At 52.0% G+C, this 13764-nt stretch overlaps 1 protein-coding gene across 3 annotated transcripts in view; it reads left to right on the top strand.

The window, feature by feature from the left end:
• The window catches only part of LOC137360371 (NACHT, LRR and PYD domains-containing protein 3-like), a 107688-nt gene that overhangs the window by 85673 nt on the left and 8251 nt on the right, over window positions 1-13764 (top strand). The window contains exons 1-2 of one of the 3 annotated variants that reach the window (XM_068025835.1): window positions 36-336; window positions 10222-11944. In XM_068025835.1, coding sequence (XP_067881936.1) covers window positions 231-336; window positions 10222-11944 — 1829 coding nt within the window. In that variant the 5' untranslated portion in view covers window positions 36-230. Of the gene's footprint in view, window positions 1-35; window positions 337-9442; window positions 9512-10221; window positions 11945-13764 lie in introns of those variants that run through there. The other 2 variants (XM_068025837.1, XM_068025836.1) reach the window with 2 other exon arrangements.

Raw genomic sequence — 13764 nt, 5'->3', positions numbered from 1 at the left:
GGCAGCGTTTGACCAATCAAGGAACCTTAGTGAAACTGGAGTGAATGGGAGTCAGGGGGAAAACTCTCTTCTGGTTAGAGTCGTACCTTGTCCAAAGGAAGATGGTTGTGGTATGTGGAGGTCAATGATCTCAGTCCCAGGACATCACTGCAGGCATTCCTCAGGGTAGTGCCCTCGGCGCAACCACCTTCATCAATGACCTTTCTTCAATCATAAGGTCAGAAGTGGGGATGTTCGCTGATGATTGCACAATGTTCAGCACCATTCGTGACTCAGATACTGAAGCAGTCCGTGTAGAAATGCAGCAAGACCTGGACAATATCCAGGCTTGGGTTGGTAAGTGGCAAGTAACATTCGCACCACACAAGTGCCAGGCAATGATCATCTCCAACAAGAGTGAATTTAACCATCTACCCTTGACATTTAATGGCATTGCCATCGCTGAATCCCCCACTATCAACATCCATGGGGCTACCATTGACCAGAAATTGAACTGGAGTAGCCATATAAATACCGTGGCTACAAGAGCAGGTCAGAGGCTAGGAATCCTGCAGCGAGTAACTCGCCTCCTGATTCCGCAAAGCCTGTCCACCACCTACAAGGCACAAGTCAGGAGTGTGATGGAATACTCTCCACTTGCCTGGATGGGTGCAGCTCCAACAACACTCAAGAAGCTCGACACCATCCAGAAGAAAGCAGCCCACTCGATTGGCACCCCATCTACAAATATTCACTCCCTCCACCACTGACACACAGTGGCAGCAGTGTGTACCATCTACAAGATGCACTGCAGCGACACACCAAGGCTCCATAGACAGCACCTTCCAAACCCAAGACCTCCACCACATGGAAGAACAAGGGCAGCAGATGTAAGGGAACACCACCACCTGCAAGTTCCCCTCCAAGTCACACACCATCCTGACTTGGAACTACATCACCGTTCCTTCACTGTCGCTGGGTCAAAATCATGGAACTCCCTTCCTAACAGCACTGTGGGTGTACCTCCCCCACATGGACTGCAGTGGTTCAAGAAGGCAGCTCACCACCACCTTCTCAACAGCAATAAATGCTCTCCAGCCAATGAAGCCCACATCCCAGAACTAAATAAAAAAAAATACAATTTTTATCTTGCATAGGGGACTAGCGCGACAGTTTCGGAAAGATAAAGGATTAAAAATGTATCTTGCTAGTAATCAAAACACAAATGTACATTTTTGTGAATGGTTTTAAATGAGCAGGCTAATTTATTGACTTACTTTCTCTTTACTATGTCAGACACTGATTTAATGAGATACCTGGCATTTTTCTGCTTGCACGAGTAGTCAGTGTTTGCCCGCACGCTTGTTATCGTGATGTGGAGCATTCCACATAGATGTTCATCTGTCAGGAGTGATCTTCATTGCCCCTTTGTGTCCCCACCCCCCGCCACACTCTGCATCTCCCCTGTCTGCGTTCTCTCCCGCGTTCCCCCCTTTGCGTCACTCTCCCCACTCTGTGTCTGTCCACTGTGTCTGTCTGCCTGTGTGTGTCCCTCGTGTGTGTGTGTGTGTCCTGTGTGTCCCTCGTGTGTGTGTGTGTCCTGTGTGTCTGTGTGTGTGTGTCCTGTGTGTCTCTGTGTGTGTGTCCCGTGTGTGTGTGTGAGTCCCGTGTGTGCGTGTGTGTGTCCCGTGTGTGCGTGTGTGTGTGTGTGTGTCCCATGTGTGTCTCTCGTGTGTGTGTGTCCCTCGTGCGTGCGTGTGTGTGTGTCCCCCTCGTGCGTGTGTGTGTGTGTGTCCCCCTCGTGTGTGTGTGTGTGTCCCCCTCGTGTGTGTGTGTCCCTCGTGTGTGTGTGTGTGTGTGTGTCCCCCTCGTGTGTGTGTGTGTGTCCCTCGTGTGTGTGTGTGTGTGTGTGTGTGTGCGTGTCCCTCGTGTGTGTGTGCGTGTCCCTCGTGTGCGTGTCCCTCGTGTGTGTGCGTGTGTCCCTCGTGTGTGTGTGTGTCCCTCGTGTGTGTGTGTGTGTCCCACGTGTGTGTGTGTGTGTCCCACGTGTGTGTGTGTGTGTCCCTCGTGTGTGTGTGTGCCCCTCGTGTGTGTGTGTGCCCCTCGTGTGTGTGTGTCCCATGTGTGTGTGTGTCCCGTGTGTGTGTGTGTCCCATGTGTGTGTGTGTGTGTGTCCCGTGTGTGTGTCCCGTGTGTGTGTCCCGTGTGTGTGTCCCGTGTGTGTGTCCCTCGTGTGTGTCCCTCGTGTGTGTGTGTGTCCCATGTGTGTGTGTGTGTGTGTGTGTGTGTCCCATGTGTGTGTGTGTGTGTCCCATGTGTGTGTGTGTGTGTCCCTTGTGTGTGTGTGTGTCCCTTGTGTGTGTGTGTGCCCCTCGTGTGTGTGTGTGTGTCCCTCGTCTGTGTGTGTGTCCCATGTGTGTGTGTGTGTGTCCCATGTGTGTGTGTGTGTGTGTCCCGTGTGTGTGTGTGTCCCATGTGTGTGTGTGTGTGTCCCGTGTGTGTGTCCCGTGTGTGTGTCCCTCGTGTGTGTCCCTCGTGTGTGTGTGTGTCCCATGTGTGTGTGTGTGTGTGTGTGTCCCATGTGTGTCTGTGTGTGTCCCTTGTGTGTGTGTGTGTCCCTCGTCTGTGTGTGTGTCCCTCGTGTCTGTGTATGTGTGTCCCGTGTGTGTGTGTGTCCCTCGTGTGTGTGTGTGTGTGTGTGTGTCCCTCGTGTGTGTGTCCCTCGTGTGTGTGTCCCTCGTGTGTGTGTCCCTCGTGTGTGTGTCCCTCGTGTGTGTGTGTGTCCCTCGTGTGTGTGTGTGTGTCCCTCGTGTGTCCCTCGTGTGTGTGTGTCCCTCGTGTGTGTGTGTCCCTCGTGTGTGTGTGTGTGTGTGTCCCTCGTGTGTGTGTGTGTGTGTGTCCCTCGTGTGTGTGTGTGTGTCCCACGTGTGTGTGTGTCCCTCGTGTGTGTGTCCCATGTGTGTGTGTGTGTGTGCCCCATGTGTGTGTGTGTGTGTCCAGTGTGTGTGTGTCCCATGTGGTGTGTGTGTGTGTCCCTCGTGTGTGTGTGTGTCCCTCGTGTGTGTGTGTGTCCCTCGTGTGTGTGTGTGTGTCCCACGTGTGTGTGTGTGTGTCCCACGTGTGTGTGTGTGTGTGTGTGTCCCACGTGTGTGTGTGTGTGTGTGTGTCCCTCGTGTGTGTGTGTGTGTCCCATGTGTGTGTGTGTGTGTGCCCCATGTGTGTGTGTGTGTCCATTGTGTGTGTGTGTGTCCCGTGTGGTGTGTGTGTCTGTCCCGTGTGGTGTGTGTGTGTGTCCCTCGTGTGTGTGTGTGTCCCTCGTGTGTGTGTGTGTCCCTCGTGTGTGTGTGTGTCCCATGTGTTTGTGTGTGTCCCATGTGTTTGTGTGTGCCCCTCGTGTGTGTGTGCCCCTCGTGTGTGTGTGCCCCTCGTGTGTGTGTGCCCCTCGTGTGTGTGTGCGTCCCGTGTGTGTGTGTGTCCCATGTGTGTGTCCCTCGTGAGTGTGTGCGTGTGTCCCTCGTGTGTATGTGTGTGTGTGTCCCTCGTGTGTGTGTGCCCCTCGTGTGTGTGTGCCCCTCGTGTGTGTGTGCCCCTCGTGTGTGTGTGTCCCTCGTGTGTGTGTGTGTGTGTGTGTCCCTCGTGTGTGTGTGTGTGTGTGTCCCTCGTGTGTGTGTGTCCCTCGTGTGTGTGTGTCCCTCGTGTGTGTGTGTCCCTCGTGTGTGTGTGTCCCCCGTGTCTGTGTCTGTGTGTCCCTCGTGTCTGTGTGTCCCTCGTGTGTGTGTCCCTCGTGTGTGTGTCCCTCGTGTGTGTGTCCCTCGTGTGTGTGTGTGTCTGTGTGTGTGTCTGTGTGTGTGTGTGTGTGTGTGTGTGTCCCTCGTGTGTGTGTGTCCCTCGTGTGTGTGTGTGTCTGTGTGTGTGTGTGTCCCTTGTGTCTGTGTGTGTGTGCCCCTCGTGTGTGTGTGTGTCCCGTGTCTGTGTCTGTGTGTCCCTCGTGTCTGTGTGTCCCTCGTGTCTGTGTGTCCCTCGTGTGTCTGTGTGTCCCTCGTGTGTCTGTGTGTCCCTCGTCTGTGTGTCCCTCGTGTGTGTGTGTGTGTGTGTGTCCCTCATCTGTGTGTGTGTCCCTCGTCTGTGTGTGTGTGTGTCCCTCGTCTGTGTGTGTGTGTGTCCCTCGTGTGTGTGTGTGTGTGTGTGTGAGTGTGTGTGTGTGTGTCCCTTGCGTCTGTGTGTGTGTGTCCCTTGCGTCTGTGTGTGTGTCTCCCTCTGTGTGTGTGTGTGTGTGTCCCCATGTCTGTGTCTGTGTGTCCCTCGTGTCTGTGTCCCTCGTGTGTGTTTGTGTGTCCCTCGTGTGTGTGTCCCTCGTGTGTCTGTGTGTCCCTCGTCTGTGTGTCCCTCGTGTGTCTGTGTGTCCCTCATCTGTGTGTCCCTCGTGTGTGTGTGTCCCTCGTCTGTGTGTGTGTGTGTGTGTGTGTGTGTGTGTGTCCCTCGTCTGTGTGTGTGTGTGTGTGTCCCTCGTCTGTGTGTGTGTGTGTCCCTCGTCTGTGTGTGTGTGTCCCTCGTCTGTGTGTGTGTGTCCCTCGTCTGTGTGTGTGTGTGTCCCTCGTCTGTGTGTGTGTATCCCTCGACTGTGTGTGTCCCTCGTCTGTGTGTGTGGTGTGTGTGTGTGTGTGTCCTGTGTCTGTGCGTCCCTCGTGTGTGTGTGTGTGTGTGTGTGTGTGTGTGTGTGTGTCCCTCGTCTGTGTGTCCCTCGTGTGTCCCTCGTCTGTGTGTGTCCCTCGTCTGCGTGCGTGTGTGTGTGTCCCTCGTCTGTGTGTGTGTGTGTGTGTCCCTCGTGTGTGTGTGTGTCCCTCGTGTGTGTGTGTGTGTCCCGTGTGGTGTGTGTGTGTGTCCCGTGTGGTGTGTGTGGGTGTCCCTCGTGTGTGTGGGTGTCCCTCGTGTGTGTGGGTGTCCCTCGTGTGTGTGTGTGTGTCCCTCGTGTTTGTGTGTGTCCCATGTGTTTGTGTGTGCCCCTCGTGTGTGTGTGTGCCCCTCGTGTGTGTGTGTGCCCCTCGTGTGTGTGTGCGTCCCGTGTGTGTGTGTGTGTCCCGTGTGTGTGTCCCTCGTGAGTGTGTGCGTGTGTCCCTCGTGTGTATGTGTGCGTGTGTCCCTCGTGTGTGTGTGTCCCTCGTGTGTGTGTGTCCCTCGTGTGTGTGTGCCCCTCGTGTGTGTGTGCCCCTCGTGTGTGTGTGCCCCTCGTGTGTGTGTCCCTCGTGTGTGTGTGTGTCCCTCGTGTGTGTGTGTGTCTGTGTGTGTGTGTCCCTTGTGTCTGTGTGTGTGTGCCCCTCGTGTGTGTGTGTCCCCCGTGTCTCTGTCTGTGTGTCCCTCGTGTCTGTGTGTCCCTCGTGTGTGTGTCCCTCGTGTGTGTGTCCCTCGTGTGTGTGTCCCTCGTGTGTGTGTCCCTCGTGTGTGTGTGTGTGTGTGTGTGTGTGTGTGTGTGTGTGTGTGTGCCTCTCGTGTGTGTGTGTCCCCCGTGTCTGTGTCTGTGTCTGTGTGTCCCCCGTGTCTGTGTCTGTGTGTCCCTCGTGTCTGTGTGTCCCTCGTGTCTGTGTGTCCCTCGTGTGTCTGTGTGTCCCTCGTCTGTGTGTACCTCGTGTGTGTGTGTCCCTCATCTGTGTGTGTGTCCCTCGTCTGTGTGTGTGTGTCCCTCGTGTGTGTGTGTGTGTGTGTGTCCCTTGTGTCTGTGTGTGTGTCTCCCTCGTGTGTGTGTGTGTGTCCCCATGTCTGTGTCTGTGTGTCCCTCGTGTCTGTGTCCCTCGTGTGTGTTTGTGTGTCCCTCGTGTGTGTGTCCCTCGTGTGTCTGTGTGTCCCTCGTCTGTGTGTCCCTCGTGTGTCTGTGTGTCCCTCATCTGTGTGTGTGTGTGTGTCCCTCATCTTTGTGTGTGTGTGTCCCTCGTCTTTGTGTGTGTGTGTCCCTCGTCTGTGTGTGTGTGTGTGTGTGTGTGTCCCTCGTCTGTGTGTGTGTGTGTCCCTCGTCTGTGTGTGTGTGTGTCCCTCGTCTGTGTGTGTGTGTGTCCCTCGTCTATGTGTGTGTGTGTCCCTCGTCTGTGTGTGTGTGTGTCCCTCGACTGTGTGTGTGTGTCCCTCGACTGTGTGTGTCCCTCGTCTGTGTGTGTGGTGTGTGTGTGTGTGTGTCCCGTGTCTGTGTCTGTGCGTCCCTCGTGTGTGTGTGTGTGTGTGTGTGTGTGTCCCTCGTGTGTGTGTGTGTGTGTGTGTGTCCCTCGTCTGTGTGTCCCTCGTCTGTGTGTGTCCCTCGTCTGCGTGTGTGTGTGTGTCCCTCGTCTGTGTGTGTGTGTGTGTGTGTCCCTCGTCTGTGTGTGTGTGTGTCCCTCGTGTGTCCCTCGTCTGTGTGTGTTCCTCGTCTGTGTGTGTGTGTGTGTCCCGCGTCTGTGTGTGTGTGTGTGTGTGTGTGTCCCTCGTCTGTGTGTGTGTGTGTCCCTCGTGTGAGTGTGTGTGTCCCTCGTCTGTGTGTGTGTGTGTCCCTCGTGTGAGTGTGTGTGTCCCTCGTCTGTGTGTGTGTCCCTCGTCTGTGTGTGTGTCCCTCGTCTGTCTGTGTCCCTCGTGTGTCTGTGTTCCTCGACTGTGTATGTCCCTCGCCTGTGTGTATGTCCCTCGCCTGTGTGTGTGTCCCTCGCCTGTGTGTGTGTGTGTCCCTCGCCTGTGTGTGTGTGTGTGTCCCTCGCCTGTGTGTGTGTGTGTCCCTCTTCTGTGTGTGTGTGTCCCTCTTCTGTGTGTGTGTGTCCCTCGTCTGTGTGTGTGTGTGTGTCCCTCGTGTGTGTGTGTGTGTCCCTCGTGTGTGTGTGTGTGTCCCTCGTGTGTGTGTGTGTGTCCCATGTGTGTGTGTGTGTGTCCCATGTGTGTGCCCCTCGTGTGTGTGTGCGTGTGTCCCTCGTGTGTATGTGTGTGTGCCCCTCGCGTGTGCCCCTCGCGTGTGCCCCTCGCGTGTGTGCCCCTCGCGTGTGTGTCCCTCGCGTGTGTGTCCCTCGCGTGTGTGTCCCTCGCGTGTGTGTCCCTCGTGTGTGTGTGTGTGTGTGTGTGTCCCTCGTGTGTGTGTGTGTCCCTCGTGTGTGTGTGTGTCCCTCACGTGTGTGTGTGTTTGTGTGTGTCCCTCGTCTGTGTGTCCCTCGTGTGTCTGTGTGTCCATCGTCTGTGTGTCCCTCGTGTGTGTCTGTGTGTGTCCCTCGTGTGTGTGTGTGTGTCCCTCGTCTGTGTGTGTGTGTGTGTGTGTGTCCCTCGTCTGTGTGTGTGTGTCCCTCGTCTGTGTGTGTGTCCCTCGTCTGTGTGTGTGTGTGTGTGTGTGTGTCCCTCGTCTGTGTGTGTGTGTGTCCCTCGTGTGTCTGTGTGTGTTCCTCGACTGTGTGTGTCCCTCGTCTGTCTGTGTGTGTGTGTGTGTGTCCCTCGTCTGTGTGTGTGTGTCCCTCGTCTGTGTGTGTGTGTCCCTCGTCTGTGTGTGTGTGTGTGTGTCCCTCGTCTGTGTGTGTGTCCCTCGTGTGTCTGTGTGTGTGTGTCCCTCGACTGTGTGTGTCCCTCGACTGTGTGTGTCCCTCGACTGTGTGTGTCCCTTGTCTGTGTGTGTGTGTCTATGTGTGTCCCTCGTGTGTGTGTGTGTGTCCCTCGTCTGTGTGTGCGTGTGTGTGTGTGTCCCTCGTCTGTGTGTGTGTGTCCCTCGTCTGTGTGTGTGTGTCCCTCGTCTGTGTGTGTGTGTGTGTGTGTCCCTCATCTGTGTGTGTGTGTGTCCCTCGTCTGTGTGTGTGTGTGTCCCTCGTCTGTGTGTGTGTCCCTCGTGTGTCTGTGTGTGTGTGTCCCTCGACTGTGTGTGTCCCTCGACTGTGTGAGTCCCTCGTCTGTGTGTGTGTGTGTTTCCCTCGTCTGTGTGTGTGTGTGTCCCTTGTCTGTGTGTGTGTGTCTGTGTATGTGTGTCCCTCATCTGTGTCTGTCTGTTCCCTCTGTGTGTGTGTGTGTGCGTGTGTGTGTGTCCCCTCTGTGTGCGTGTGCGCGTCTGTGTAAGAGTCCTGTCTGTATGTTTGTGTGTCCTGTCTGTATGTTTGTGTGTGTATGTCCCCACTGCGTGTGTGTGTCCTCTATGTGCATTTGTGTATCCCCTTCTGTGTGCGTGCGTGTGTGTGTGTCCCCTGTGTGTGATGTATGTATCTGTGTGTGTGTCCCCTCTGTGTGCGTGTGCGCGTCTGTGTAAGAGACCTGTCTGTATGTTTGTGTGTCCTGTCTGTATGTTTGTGTGTGTATGTCCCCACTGTGTGTGTGTGTCCTCTATGTGCGTTTGTGTATCCCCTCTGTGTGTGCATGCGTCCCTTCTGTGTGCGTGCGTGTGTGTGTGTCCCCTGTGTGTGATGTATGTATCTGTGTGTGTGTCCCCTCTGTGTGCGTGTGTGTCTGTGTATGTGTCCTGTCTGTATGTTTGTGTGTCATGTGTGTGTCTGCGCATGTGCATGAGTCCCCACTCTGTGTGTGTGTGTGTGTGTGTGTGTGTGTCCCCTCTGTGTGTGTCTGTGTATGTGTCCTGTCTGTATGTTTGTGTGTCATGTGTGTGTGTGCATGTGCATGTGTCCCCACTCTGTGTGTGTGTGTGTGTGTGTCCCCTCTGTGTGCGTCTGTGTATGTGTCCTGTCTGTATGTTTGTGTGTGCGCGTATGTGTGTCTCCCCACTGTGTGTGTGTCCTCTATGTGCGTTTGTGCATCCCCTCTGTGCGTGTGCGTCCCTTCTGTGTGTGTGTGTATCCCCTCTGTGTGCATGTGTGTATCTGTGTGTGTGACCCCTCTGTGTGCGTGTGTGTTTGGGTATGTGTCCTGTCTGTATGTTTGTGTGCTCTGTGTGTGTGTGTGCGCGCATGTGCATGTGTCCCCACTCTGTGTGTGTGTGTCTCTCCTCTGTGTGTTGTGCGTGCGCCCATCTGTGCGGGCCCCACCCTGACTGCACCACCTGCCTATGTGCGCCCTCCACCCCCTCTGAGCGCCCCCACCCTCTGTACCCCCACCCCCAACCCTCTACGTGTCTCGCCCCTCCCCCACCCCCATGCCCACTTCTCTCTCTCTCTCTCGCTCTGTTTCCCTCCCCTCTCTCTGTCTATCTCACCCTTTCACTCTTACCCTCTCTGTCCTCCTTTTTCTCTCTCTGTCAGCTGCAGAGAGTGAGAATGCTCAGTTGATGGTTTTTCAGTGTATTTAAAAAATCGAAAGTCTGTTACACAGCTGACAGGTGCTGACAGTGGGAACTGCAGTTTCCCAACTTCGGACAGATTTGGGGCTTTCCAGTGGGTACTGACTGTATTTTTAAAAAGCCCACCAGAAAACCACAAACTTGTCCGATGTTGGGAAACCACAGTTCCCACTGTCAGCTTCGAAACTGACTTGGGATTTTTTTTTTTTAAAGCTGGTCTGCAGGAAGAAGCCAGTGCAGAATTTCTCATCTCCAGTCACAGATTCCTGGTGAGGATGAGGAACAGCCTGGTCTAGTTTACATCTACAGGCTGGATGGAAACCATTGGTGGGTCAGATCCTGGCCCAGGGGCTGTATGTTGGATAACGCTGCACGAGAACATCTTGTGTCATAAAACCTGTTAGTTAGAGATACAGCACTGAAACAGGCCCTTCGGCCCACCGAGTCTGTGCCGACCATCAACCACCCATTTATCCTAATCCTACATTCCTACCACATCCCCACCTGTTCCTATATTTCCCTACCACCTACCGATACTAGGGGCAATTTTTATAATGGCCAATTTACCTATCAACCTGCAAGTCTTTGGCTGTGGGAGGAAACCGGAGCACCCGGAGGAAACCCACGCCGACACAGGGAGAACTTGCAAACTCCACACAGGCAGTACCCGGAATCGAAGCCGGGTCGCTGGAGCTGTGAGGCTGCAGTGCTAACCACTGCGCCACTGTGCCGCCCACCATGTGTCAATTTGTATTGAGATGCCTGTCGGATGGGGTAGACTGGATTGTATTAAGCATCAGAGGGAAAATATCACCACCTTCGAAGAGTCCACGTTCAGCAATTATTCGAATCAAGTGAGAATTTTTCACTTTCAAGCAGGGTTTACCATTTCCAGGGTTTTAATTTCTACACACATCTCTATCTAAGCTGTTAATTAAGTCACAATATTTCACTGAATAATAAAATGATACTGTAAAGCTGTTTTTAAGTCATTGCAACTGACATAGAGAACCGCTTTCTGTCTGTTCTATTTGAAGATGTTCAACAGAAACACAAGGAAACACTCCGGATACAAACTGAGTCACTGAGAGTGAACACTATCCTAATAAAGGAGAAGGTTAAAATTTTCCAGCTGGTTGATCGATACACTGAGCTAACGGTCATTTCTACTGTTCGAGATCAGACACTTGTAGAACATGAGCTGCTGGCAAGAGGCCGAGACCATGAAGACTGCAGAGAGAAACATCTCCAGAGAGAACTGGAAAAAATCCAAACTGATCAGTTGTTCCAGAGCAGTTTTTCCCAAAGAAAATCCAAATCTGGGAGTTTAGCAGTGGTGCGTGGAGTCCCGGGAATTGGAAAGACAACATTGGTACAAAAGATTGTTTATGACTGGGCCACTGGGAAAATATACCCAAAATTTCAATTTGTTTTCAGTTTTAAATTCCGTGAGTTGAACGCTATTAACTGTAGAATAAACCTGAGGAAACTAATATTGGATCTGTATCCTTACTTTGAGAATCTTCTGGGAGAGCTCTGGAAGAACCCAGAGGGATTACTGTTTATATTCGATGGTTTGGATGAATTCAAGGACAGGTTCGATTTTGCTGACAATCGGAGAAATACAGAAGCTCAGTCCATGTGTACAGATCCCGAATGCTGGTGTGAAGTGTCTGACATTGTGTACAGTTTAATACAGCACAAGCTGCTCCCAGGTTGTTCAGTGCTAGTGACCAGCCGTCCCACTGCTTTACATTTATTGGAAAAGGCTGAGATCAGTGTCTGGGCTGAAATCCTGGGATTTGTTGGTGATGAACGGAAGGAATATTTCAACAAGTTTTTTGAAGATCGGACGGTGGCAGCAGCTGTTTTCAAACACGTGGAGGAGAACGAGATCCTGTACACCATGTGTTACAACCCTTCCTACTGCTGGATTCTCTGTCTGTCACTGGGTCCCTTCTTTACACAAAGAGACAGGAAACAGCAGCAAGTTCCCAAGACCATCACCCAAGTTTATTCTTATTATATTTATAACATTCTGAAAAACCATGGCCGAGAGATTGAAAGCCCTTGTGATGTATTACTAAAGATTGGTCAGATGGCCTTCACAGGAGTCTCTGAGAAGAAGATTGTGTTTAGAAATGAAGATTTGATCGAGTACAGTCTGCAACCTTCCCACTTCCTGTCTGGGTTCATAATGGAACTTTTGGAGAGAGATGATTCTGTTCAGAGGGTGGTTTACACATTCACACACCTCACCATCCAAGAGTTTGTAGCCGCAATCGCACAATTCTTGACTCCTGATCCCGGGAACATCCCGAAACTCCTGAATGAAGCCCACAGCAAGGAGGATGGGAGGTTTGAGATATTTCTCCGTTTTGTTGCTGGTCTCACCTCCTCACACTCAGCTCAGCCCCTACAGGAGGTTCTGGGTCCATTTTCTCATCAAACAACCTGCCAAGTGATTGACTGGGTGAAGGAGAAGATTGAAGGACAAATTGGAAACACAGAGGGTAAAAGAAACCTCCTGAACACATTGTACTACCTGTTTGAGTCTAAGAATAAAGCACTGGTTCAGGCCACAGTCGGATCGGTGGAAACATTTCGTGGATTGGACCTGAAACCAATTGACTGTGCGGTCCTGTCTCATGTCATTGCACTCTGTGATACAATAAAAGAATTTGATCTGGAGTCCTGCAACATACAGTTTGAAGGACTCCAGCGGCTGAGACCTTCACTTCACAAATGCCAGGTGTTGAGGTAATTATTTATTTGTCTCCAACTGTTGGATGAATTGTAGAACAAAGAACAGTACAGCACAGGAACAGGCCATTCGGCCCTCCAAGCCTGCGCCGATCATAATGTCTGTCTAAGCTAAAACCTTCTGCACTTCCGAGGTCCGTATCCCTCTATTCCCATCCTATTCATGTATTTGTCAAGATGCCTCTTAAACGTCTCTATGGTACCTGCCTCCACCACCTCCCCCAGCAACAAGTTCCAGACACTCACCACCCTCTGTGTAAAGAACTTGCCTCGCACATCCCCTCTAAACTTTGCCCATCGCACCTTAAACCTATGTCCCCTAGTAACTGACTCTTCCACTCTGGGAAAAAGCTTCTGACTATCCACTCTGACCATGCCACTCATAACTTTGTAAATCTCTATCATGTCACCCCTCCACCTCCGTCATTCCAGTGAAAACAATCCGAGTTTCTCCAACCTCTCCTCATAGCTAATGCCCTCCAGACCAGGCAAAATCCTGGTAAATCTCCTCTGTACCCGCTCCAAAGCCTCCACGTCCTTCTGGTAGTGTGGCGACCAGAATTGCACGCAATATTCTAAGTGTGGCCTAACTAAGGTTCTGTACAGCTGCAACATGACTTGCCAATTTTTATACTCTATGCCCCGACCAATGAAGGCAAGCATGCCGTATGCCTTCTTGACTAGCTTATCCACCTGCGTTGCCAGTTTTAGTGACCTGCGGACATGTACGCCCAGATCTCTCTGCCTGTCGATACTCCTAAGGGTTCTGCCATTTACTGTATACTTCCCACCTGCATTAGACCTTCCAAAATGCATTACCTCACAATTGTCCGGATTAAACTCCATCTGCCATTTCTCCGCCCAAGTCTCCAACCGATCTATATCCTGCTGTATCCTCTGACAATCCTCATTACTATCCGCAATTCCACCAACTTTTGTGTCGTCCGCAAACTTACTAATCAGACCAGCTACATTTCCCTCCAAATCATTTATATATAATACAAACAGCAAAGGTCCCAGTGCTAATCCCTGCGGAACACCACTAGTCACATCCCTCCATTCAGAAAAACACCCATCCACTGATACCCTCTGTCTTCTGTGACCGAGCCAGTTCTGTATCCATCTTGCCAGCTCACCTCTGATCCCGTGTGACTTCACCTTTTGTACCAGTCTGCCGTGAGGGACCTTGTCAAAGGCTTTACTGAAGTCCATATAGATAACATCCACTGCCCTTCCTTCGTCAATCATCTTTGTCACTTCCTCAAAAAACTCCATCAAGTTAGTGAGACACGACCTCCCCTTCACAAAACCATGCTGCCTCTCGCGAATAATTCAATTTGTTTCCAAATGGGAGTAAATCCTGTGCCGAAGAATCCTCTCCAATAATTTCCCTAACACTGACGTAAGGCTCATCGGCCTGTAATTTTCTGGATTATCCTTGCTACCCTTCTTAAGCAAAGGAACAACATTCTCCAGTCCTCTGGGACCTCACCTGTAGCCAATGAGGATACAAAGATTTCTGTCAAGCCCCCAGCAATTTCCTCCCTTGTCTCCCTCAGTATTCTGGGGTAGATCTGATCAGGCCCTGGGGACTTATCTACCTTAATGTTTTTCAAGACGCCCAACACCACCTCCTTTTTGATATCGGCGTTACCCAGACTATCTACACTCCCTTCCTTGGACTCATCATCCACCAACTCCTTCTCTTTGGTGAATACTGATGCAAAGTACTCATTTAGTACCTCACCTATTTCCTCTGGCTCCACACATAGATTCCTTCCTCTGTCCTTGAGTGGGCCAACCCTTTCCCTGGCAAA

The sequence above is a fragment of the Heterodontus francisci genome, unplaced genomic scaffold (genome assembly GCF_036365525.1).
Source record: "Heterodontus francisci isolate sHetFra1 unplaced genomic scaffold, sHetFra1.hap1 HAP1_SCAFFOLD_188, whole genome shotgun sequence".
In the NCBI taxonomy this organism is placed as follows: domain Eukaryota; kingdom Metazoa; phylum Chordata; class Chondrichthyes; order Heterodontiformes; family Heterodontidae; genus Heterodontus; species Heterodontus francisci.
Note: the sequence above shows the minus strand (reverse complement) of the source record. Positions and strands in the feature narration are given on the sequence as shown.